This window comes from Acipenser ruthenus, unplaced genomic scaffold (genome assembly GCF_902713425.1).
Source record: "Acipenser ruthenus unplaced genomic scaffold, fAciRut3.2 maternal haplotype, whole genome shotgun sequence".
Classification (NCBI taxonomy): Eukaryota; Metazoa; Chordata; class Actinopteri; order Acipenseriformes; family Acipenseridae; genus Acipenser; species Acipenser ruthenus.
The window spans coordinates 12,501-22,395 of NW_026708271.1; the positions used below are offsets into that span (position 1 = coordinate 12,501).

General features: G+C 52.9%; 1 protein-coding gene across 3 annotated transcripts in view; it reads right to left on the bottom strand.

The window, feature by feature from the left end:
• LOC117962701 (calpain-1 catalytic subunit-like) overlaps positions 1–9,073 on the bottom strand; it is an 11,483-nt gene extending 2,410 nt beyond the window's left edge. Inside the window, exons 1-18 of one of the 3 annotated variants that reach the window (XM_059020554.1) lie at positions 8,876–9,073; positions 5,500–5,762; positions 5,145–5,333; positions 4,697–4,830; positions 4,184–4,352; positions 3,678–3,761; positions 3,470–3,555; positions 3,232–3,306; positions 2,576–2,736; positions 2,305–2,468; positions 2,168–2,179; positions 1,521–1,732; positions 1,320–1,359; positions 1,125–1,190; positions 770–827; positions 451–515; positions 152–220; positions 1–26 (exon numbers count right to left, since the gene is read on the bottom strand). The exon at positions 1–26 is cut by the window's left edge and continues 53 nt beyond it. In XM_059020554.1, coding sequence (XP_058876537.1) covers positions 1–26; positions 152–220; positions 451–515; positions 770–827; positions 1,125–1,190; positions 1,320–1,359; positions 1,521–1,732; positions 2,168–2,179; positions 2,305–2,468; positions 2,576–2,736; positions 3,232–3,306; positions 3,470–3,555; positions 3,678–3,761; positions 4,184–4,352; positions 4,697–4,830; positions 5,145–5,333; positions 5,500–5,762; positions 8,876–8,951 — 1,949 coding nt within the window. In that variant the 5' untranslated portion in view covers positions 8,952–9,073. Of the gene's footprint in view, positions 27–151; positions 221–450; positions 516–769; positions 828–1,124; positions 1,191–1,319; positions 1,360–1,520; positions 1,733–2,167; positions 2,180–2,304; positions 2,469–2,575; positions 2,737–3,231; positions 3,307–3,469; positions 3,556–3,677; positions 3,762–4,183; positions 4,353–4,696; positions 4,831–5,144; positions 5,334–5,499; positions 5,763–7,971; positions 8,267–8,289; positions 8,484–8,875 lie in introns of those variants that run through there. The other 2 variants (XM_059020555.1, XM_034916835.2) reach the window with 2 other exon arrangements.
• Positions 9,074–9,895: the final 822 nt, after the last annotated feature.

Here is a 9,895-nt window from a genome sequence, read left to right on the forward strand (position 1 = left end):
TCCAGGTCAAACTTGCGGAACACCGTCTGAAAATACCAGAGAGGAGAGAACTGATAAACTGGAGGGATGGATGGAGGGATGGAGGGATGGATGGATGGATAGAGGGACGGAGGATTTAAGCATTGAAGTCTGAGAAATTTCTCTCTCTCACCAGGTAGCGTTTGATCTTTTCCCACAGCACATGAAACTCTGTGAGTCCCAGCTTGCCGTTGCCGTCTTTCTGAGAGGAGCCTGGTTAAGGACCAACATTGGGACAGACAGACAGACAGACAGACAGAAAGGACAGGCAGACACATTGTTCCAGCCAGTGCTCAGAGTAACCAGCTGCAGCCGAGGCAGGCAGGCAAGGATACGAACATGAGGTTAGGGGTTAGGGGTTAGGGGTTAGGCAAGGATACGTCCATGAGGTTAGGGGTTAGGGGTTAGGGGTTAGGGGTTAGGCAAGGATACGTCCATGAGGTTGATCATACTGCGGCAGCAGTCCTTCGAGAAGCCGTCCGTCTTCAGGTCTTTATCTGAACAAGAGAAGGAAGGAGAGTGAGAACAGAGGCAGTATATGTATGTGTGTCATTGTAAGTGGGAGTGTGTGTGTCTCAGTGTGTGTTTCTCGTGTGTCTCAGTGTGTGTTTCTCTTGTGTCTCAGTGTGTGTATCTCCTGTGTCTCAGTGTGTGTGTCTCAGTGTGTGTGTCTCAGTGTGTGTTTCTCGTGTGTCTCAGTGTGTGTATCTCCTGTGTCTCAGTGTGTGTGTGTTGATTGTGTGGGACTCACGTTTGTTGATGATCCTGTTGAGAATGGTCTGCAGCTCTGCCACACTGATCTCCAGGTCCTGTGCAGAGGAGAGGCAGGGAGAGGCAGGGAGAGACAGCGAGAGACAGGGAGAGACAGGGAGAGTAAGGGAGAGGCAGAAAGAGAGGCAAACAGAGAGAGACAAGGAGAGACAGCGAGACAGGGAGAGACAGAGAGAGACAGGGAGAGACAGCAAGACAGGGAGAGGCAGGGAGAGACAGGGAGAGACAGCGAGACAGGGAGAGACAGGGAGAGGGCTCGTTAGTATCATTGCTTTATTATTATTATTGAGCTGCTGTGCAATCGAATCTGAGGAGAGAGAGGGAAAGAGAGTTACCTCGCCAGCCAGCTGTCTGAAAAGATTCTTAAAGCCTGCATCAATCTGACTCTCATCCAACTCTTTCTGAGAGAGGGAGACAGAGAGAGAAAGAAAGAAAGAGAGAAAGAAAGAAAGAAAGAAAGAGTTAATACAGGACTAATTTGGCACGTCTCACGTTGGGTAAACATTCAAATATTAAAGTCAGTTTCTCACCTCATCCTGGAGCTCAGCTATGATCTTATCATCCATCTCCCTGTAGAGAGAGAGACTTCACCAGTCAGGACAGGATCACCTCGACACCACCCCCCCAGACACCCCAACACCTCGACACCACCCCCAGACACTCCGACACCCCGACACCACCCCCAAGACACCCCGACACAACCCCCCAGACCCTCTCCCTCTCTCACTCACTCTGAGTCGGCATGGGTCTCTGAGAACACTCTCAGTACGAAGTCCCCCTCTTTCTGGGGTTCAAAGGTGGAGGGTACGATGATGTATTCCCCGGCAGGCAGTGTGAATCGGGAGCTGACCTCCCGCAGGTTTATAAAGAGCTCTGAGCGAGCCGTGGAGCCGTGCGTCAGGAAATACTCACGCTTGAGATGAACCCCGGACTGACCTCGATACTGCGGGGAGGAGAGAGGAGAGGGGAGAGGAGAGGGGAGAGGGGAGGGGAGAGAGGAGGAGAGGAGAGAGGGGAGAGGAGAGGAGAGGAGAGAGGAGAGGGGAGGAGAGGGGAGAGGGGAGAGGAGAGGAGAGGAGAGAGGAGAGGAGAGGAGAGGGGAGAGGAGGGAGAGGAGAGAGGAGAGGAGAGGAGAGGAGAGAGGAGAGAGGAGAGGAGAGGAGAGGAGAGAGGAGGGGAGAGGAGAGAGGAGAGGAGAGGAGAGGAGAGGGGAGAGGGGAGGGAAGAGGGGAGGAGAGGAGAGAGGAGAGAGTGGAGAGGGGGAGAGGAGGGGAGGGTTTGTTAACTGTAATGCTTGCAAAACTCAGAGAAATTAATTCACAAAAGCAACAAGGTGTCTGCATGTTGAAGGTTTTAAAGAAGAAAGTGAAGCACATACCTCATCTGGGACCTGAGAGAGAGAGAGAGAGAGAGAGAGAGAGAGAGAGAGAGAGAGAGAGAGAGAGAGAGATCAGTACACTGATATTCAATAACAAGAGACAATAGCTTAAGCCCCTCCCCTAGCCCCGCCCTCACCTCGTACACAGCGAATCCAATGGTCTCCATGTCCTTCCCCTCTTTGCGTTGCTGACGGCGATTCTTCTGCATGAGAGCCACCAGGAAGCTGCAGTCTGACTCCGCCCCCTCACCCTGAGCATTCTGCAGACACACCTTGAACTGCGGATTGATCCAGTACGTGGCTGTGAAAGGGTTAATACAGAGCCCACAGCACAGAGAGTCAGGGCATTGATGTACAGCGACACACACAGAGCCCTGAGATACAGGGCCAGCCCCCCTCCTCTCTCACCGGGGTAGTTCCTGCAGCCTCCCGCGGTGCTGCCCCTCCTCCAGGCTCCGTCGTACAGGGAGGTGTTCCACTTCCGGATCTTCTCCGACTTCAGAGTGTCAGGAGTCAGGTTACAGATCTCCAACCGCGAGAACTCACGCAGGAAATCACTGAAGGACATCCTGTAGGACGCAGAGAGAAAGTCACTGAAACACATCATACAGGACATCACTAAAACATCCTTCAAGACAGAGATCACTGAGGACATCAGATAGACATCCTGTAAGACAGACGGACTCCCAGACAGGCTCTCTGCCAGAGAGACTCTCTCTCAGACTCTCAGGCAGGCTCTCTCTCAGACTCTCAGACAGGCTCTCTCTCAGACTCTCAGGCAGGCTCTCTCTCAGACAGGCTCTCTCTCAGACTCTCAGACAGGCTCTCTCTCAGACTCTCAGGCAGGCTCTCTCTCAGACAGGCTCTCTCTCAGACTCTCAGACAGGCTCTCTCTCAGACTCTCAGACAGGCTCTCTCTCAGACAGACTCTCTCTCAGACTCTCAGACAGGCTCTCTCTCAGACAGGCTCTCTCTCAGACTCTCAGACAGGCTCTCTCTCAGACAGGCTCTCTCTCAGACTCTCAGGCAGGCTTTCTCTCAGACAGGCTCTCTCTCAGACTCACCAGAACTCCCCGTCCTCGCACTTCACTCTCAGCTTGCTCTGCACAGCCGGGTCCACGTAGTTCCATTCCGATGAGCTACAGGAAACACAACACCAGTCACCTTTCTGCCAGATACTGTCCCTCCCACTCCACTCCACTCCACTCCACTCCACTCCACTCCACTCCACCTCCTCTCCCTCTCCCTCTCCCTCTCCCTCTCCCTCTCCCTCTCCACTCCTCCCCCTCTCCTCTCTCTCACTTGTCGCTCCAGGCTCCAGTCCACTCCACCTCTCCCCAGGGGTTCCTGATTCGGACCAGCTTGGTGGGCATCCCTCTGTAGGACACCTGAGGGGTAAGAGAACAAAAATAAAATTAATAACAAAAGAAAGAAAGAAAGAAAGAAAGAAAGAAAGAAAGAAATGTGCCAGCCCCAGGACAGGTCTTGGGCATGTTTCCCCTCTCCCCACCTCTCTCAGGCTGGTCACTGAGTAGGCGTGTCCCTTCACCAGCTTCTTGAACGTCACGGCCTCCATGTCCAGGTTGCTTGTGATCTGCATGAAACAAAAAACAAAGAGTCACACTTCACCCCCCCCCACACCGCACCCCAGCCCCCCCTCCGCACTGCACCCCAGCCCCCCCTCCGCACCGCACCCCAGCCCCCCCTCCGCACCGCACCGCACCCCAGCCCCCCCTCCGCACCGCACCGCACCCCAGCCCCACCTCCGCACCGCACCACACCCCAGCCCCCTCCACACCGCACCCCAGCCCCCCTCCGCACCGCACCGCACCCCAGCCCCCCCTCCGCACCGCACCGCACCCCAGCCCCACCTCCGCACCGCACCCCAGCCCCACCTCCGCACCGCACCCCAGCCCCTCCTCCGCACCGCACCGCACCCCAGCCCCCCCTCCGCACCGCACCCCAGCCCCCCTCCGCACCGCACCCCAGCCCCCCTCCACACCAGTCTGTACTCACGTCGATGGAGCAGCCCAGCAGGGAGCCCCTCTCCAGTGCCTTGAGGATGATGCTGTAGAGATCAGGGGGGGCCTTCCTCAGCTCAAACATCTCCGTCACGCCCCCCGTGAAATCCTCGAACCCCTCGGAGGTGCTGCCCCCCGACAGAGCCTCATAGCACCCGTTCACCCTGCAACACACAGGGAGTGAGACCCCCCGCCCACACACAGGGAGTGAGACCCCCCGCCCACACACAGGGAGTGAGACCCCCCGCCCACACACACAGGGAGTGAGACCCCCCGCCCACACACACAGGGAGTGAGATCCACACACACACACACAGGGAGTGAGACCCCCCCGCCCACACACAGGGAGTGAGACCCCCCGCCCACACACACACACACAGGGAGTGAGACCCCCCACACACACACACACACACAGGGAGTGAGACCCCCCACACACACACACACACACACACACACACACACACACACACACACACACACTCACACTCTCTCTTCCCTCGTTACTCACTTGGCGTATGCTTTCTCCAGCAGAGCGCTCCAAAATTCATTCTTTTCATACGAATGAACGAACAGCAGCTTCCCGTCCTTCACCGGCAGCCTGTCATCAATCACCACGTCCACCCACTCGCCAAACTGCCAGAACTGAGAGAGAGAGAGAGAGACTGGCCATCAACACCCACTATACAGAACTACACTAGCCACAATACAACCCATCACTACAAGAACTACACTAGCCACAATACAACCCATCACTACAAGAACTACACTAGCCACAATACAACCCATCACTACAAGAACTACACTAGCCACAATAAAACCCATCACTACAAGAACTACACTAGCCACAATACAACCCATCACTACAAGAACTACACTAGCCACAATACAACCCATCACTACAAGAACTACACTAGCCACAATACAAACCATCAATACAAGAACTAGAAGGTAGGTACCTGGAAGTGGAAGATGCCTGCGTACTGCTCCTGGAAGCTCTGCCCGTGTGGAACCACGCGATGCAGCACCGTCTCGTTCAGGGTCAGGGAGCCGATGGCGGCGAGCAGCCAGCAGTCCCCCAGCGCTCCCTGGCAGATGTCTGTGCGAGTCGCTCCATCCACAATGAACTGAGGGTTCGAGCAGATCTCCTGCAGGAGAGGAACAGAGAGACGGGCGTGAGGGAGAGCAGAGCACAGCACAGCACAGCAATACAAAACAATACAATACAATACAACACAATACAACAGCACAGCAAAGCACAGAAATACAATACAATACAACACTCTCCCCTCTCCCCTCTCCCCTCGTACTCACGGTGGGTCGTTTCCAGCGCACCCCCTGTGTTTTGGGGGAGCGTGGCCCCAGCTCCTTGAACCCCAGGGAGGGCAGGTCCGCTGGGAAGGTGTCGTCAGTGAAGAGGACCCGGTTCTGGAGGCAGTTCTGTCTCAGAAACTCGAAGTCTTGGTTCATGTACTTCACAGCCTTGTGGTTCTGACCCAATCCATCCTCCCGGTCCCGCAGCATCTGCAAGCGGGCCGCAATCCCAGAGGAGAACACCTCCGCCATGGCAACGCAGCCTCAATGACCAATCACAGAGCACAGCAAAGAGTGCGGGAACCAATCAGAGAGCAGGAGTCCGAGGGAGATCCAATCACAGGGCAGCACGCACATCAGAGACAAATCAGAGAGCAGTCTTACTCACTTTGTAATGTAAATGCTGTCATTAACCCATCTGTTTTGGATTAAGAATGCTGTAGCGTGTCTGAAACATCTCTGTGTCTCTCTCACACACACACACACACAGACAACATGAATTACAGACTCGTTCATACATGCTAGAGCTGATACAATAGAAGCATAGTCACAGCCCTCTCCCTCTCCCTCTCCCTCTCCCTGCTATAATGCAGTGTTGCTGCTGCAGCAGATTTCTGCACAATCAGCACAGTCTTGCAGCTGGGTGTTGCTCGTGTTTAGTTTTCTTGTGAATGTTATCAGGGGAGTCTGTGCAGTGACTGTGTTCCTGTTACTGCCTGACCGCAGGCCCTCAGCAGCCCTTTGATTTCAAAGCCAGTTTCAGCAGGATCGAATCTGTGTTGGCTTTGAGAGAAACCTAAAACCTGAGCCCCACCTTCCCTCCCCTGTTAGCAAAGAGGGGTGTGAGTTTACTCTGGAGTTTCAACAGAGGAGTTGAATTCTGCACAGCAGTGTGATCCAGTCCAGGTTTTACTGCTACCAGCTTGATCAGCCCCTAGTGTGTCTAGCTAACAAGCTCAGGTGTGTCTGATTATTAAACTCCCAGTGAAACCAGGACTGGATCACACTGCTGTGCAGCGGGAGTCTCGTTCCCATCCCTGCAGTGTAGTCCAGCACGGGTGAGTGTGATATAGGAAGTGAATGGATACTAATTTCATGGTAAAGCGCGGAAGGTTGGTTTGCCGTTCTGCACAGTGCGAGTGGGAGCGATGTATACAACACCGCGCAACAATAAACGCGTTACTCCCGGCTTGTATTAAAACAGCGTCCTGTTTGCACTGACAACACTGAACATGTTTACAAATAAAGCACAAGACGAAGCTGACACGGACTACCGAGCTGTGACTAACAGGCGCGGTCTGGTGACAGGTATCCCGTTACACCGCGGCTGAACTCGGGGCTACAGCGCAGGGCCGCGGACTGCGCTTCAGTAAAGACGACTCGGCGTGAAAGTTGCGCATTGCTTGAAAATAATAAATAATACATGGGTTTGAAATGTTATTCTTACTTTAAAATAAAAAAATCTGTGACACGTGCATAGGCTAGTTTGGTTTGTATTTCTGTGATTGTTCTTGCAATAGTTTGAAACTGGAAGACTGTCACCCGCAGCACCGCTTCATCGCGTTTGCAAGAGTCTGCGGTTCTGCAGGAGTATACTGCTGCTGCTGCTGCTGCTGCTGCGCGCATTGGTCCCCGAGTCTTCACAGGACCGCGCTGCGCTGCGGCACAGCGCCCTGCAGTGCTCTCAAGTGTTTAATTAGCTGAGAACAGAAGGCATCGTGCAAACTGCTAGCCCCGGAGCGCAGGGAGTGGCGCATTGAACAAGTCTGCACCCAAACGACCCAGCACACTTCCGTGGTGGAGCCGACAGCACTGCGGGCCAACTTCTCCAACTCCTCACAGTTCACACAAACACGTACATCAAATATATGAATAAACACAGAGAGTTGCTATGCCATCAACATGCTTCAAATACCGCAACTCTTTGTTTTCAGACACATGATCCCTTGAGTACAGCACGAACCAGAGCTTCCTGTTTGCAGAAAATATATCAACCTGACCCGTGTCTGTTCTGTTATGTGCAGAACGGCAATCGAATCTTCCCCGGCTTTACCGTGTAATATATTTACACTGGTCTCGCCTGTCTGATAGCCCCCCTGTGCTGTGCGGCACTGCGGGGGTGGGGTGATTGAAATCCTTATCCTTGCCCCCCCCCCCCCCCCCGGCCAAGCCCACAGAACCGCGCCCACTGACAGAGCCGCGCAGACTGTGTTTAATGCGCGCTGTCTGAATGTTACAAACACGGAGGAATTCTCTCAACGCGAGCGTCTATCGCACAAGCACGAGCCGAGCCCAGCGCGCAGCCAGCTTGCAATAAGGAAGTTAGCTAAAGTACAGTAACTTAAAAAAGCAGGTTTAATTTAGATGCCATTGCAGAACGTGGAAGCATTTAGCGAGGGGGGAGGGCGGTATGCACATTTATATGTATTTCAAGCGCACTGAGGACGTGCTTCTTACATTACAAGGACTTACTTTTATAGATTCGCTTCTGTAGCAGACGGTCGATAGCACTTCCACAGTCATGGTGCGCACGCATTGCATCACTGTGACACAGCTGCTGCTGTTACTATTAAACTGTGTGAAACTAATGCATTCCAAACGCCATTCAAGAATGAGACGGACAAACTCCCCACCGGACTCGGAACACAGCGACCCGACAGAGAGCTTCAGTGCGAATACCAGCCTGTACTCAGCAGCCTCCAGCAAACACGAACACGCTCGACAAACACGACAGAGCCGTGTCGGGACCCTGCTGCCCTGTAACAGCACTGTAGCACGGCGATCATTTACCTGGTTCCTCAGTCTCGGGTCTGAAGTCCCTGAAGTTTTCTCTGTGTGTTTCGCAGGCGCTGTGTCTGTGTTTCGTGTTCCTGTGTTTCGTGTTTCTTGTTTCGCGTTTCTCCTCCCCTCTGATCAAATGAGTTTTTTAATAAATCCAGCCTCCAACAGAATCGACTGAGGCATGGGCGCGCCCCCGCTGCGCACTGCGCCGGCGCGTTGCCCCCCCCCCCCTCCCCCTTCCCCCGGGGACGCGCTTTGTGGGAATTCTAATTCTTTGAATAAGATCCCGTTTCTATCCCTCTTCAAATAGCGAGGGGAGCTGAATTAACCTGCGCGCCCCTTGAACGCAGCTCTCTGTGGCTGCATTAATCACCGCGCCGCTCTGTGATCCGATTGCATCGAAACAGAAACGGAGCCGGAACCCGTACACTCGCTCGCGTCGTTCAGTCCAGAGCTCCTGAGAAACATTAGGAAGCCGCCGCTGAAAGAGACAGGCTTTGTAAAGATAACCCCGCGATCACAGGCAGCGCTGCGCTCGTTGAAGTGATCGCGGCTCTGCATTCAATGTCATTGAGAAACTCTAAACACGCCTTACCGCAGGGTCGAGGCTTCTGTCCCAGAGCTGTCAGGCAGAGAGAGAGCCAGAGAGCCGGGAACAGGAGGGACTTCATCGCGACGGCTTCACAAACACAGACTGGAGACACAGAGCAACAGGCAGAAGATCTGAAACACGCACCCACGGGGACTGAAACACTCCCACACACGCACTCACAGAGGGAGGCAGAGGGCCAGTGCGTCTCTCCTGGATCGGAGCCCGGCTGTTATTATACAAGCTGAATCAGGTGACAGAGGCGAGAGACGGGTTCAAATTCCTCAGGGGTCAAAGACCTCTTGAGCAATTAGATTGAATCTAGATTGAACCCCTTGAATCTCGTTTACAAGCAGGGAGGCGGGTATCGCAGACACAGGCTGTGCACTGCACTGAACCAGCAGCTCCCACTGCACTGCACTGAACCAGCAGCTCCCACTGCACTGCACTGCACTGAACCAGCAAACACACAGACATACACACACACACTGACACACACACACACACAGACACACACACACACACACACACACACACACACACACACACACACACTCATACTTCATAAACCACAACGAATCGATTTTACAGAAGTGAAATAAACACACTGTTAATACATGTATATATATATATATATATATATATATATATATATATATATATATATATATATATATTTATGTAAAGTTTGAGAAAAAGGAAAACTGCTGTGTACCAAAATGATCAATAAGAAAAAAGAAAAGAGAGAAAAGGATATTTCAGGTCCTTAAAAAGGTAGAATGATTGATTACAAATCAATTATCAGGACGTTTCGGACTACAAGTCCTTCATCGGCTGAATACAAAAAATCAAAACAGTGCTTTAAGAAGCTGATAAAAAACAAACAAGTCGTCTTATAAAGAAAATTCCAGAATGATGACGATGATGATGATGATGACGATGACGATGACGATGACGATGACGATGATGATGATGATGATGATGACGATGACGATGACGATGATGATGATGATGATGATGATGATG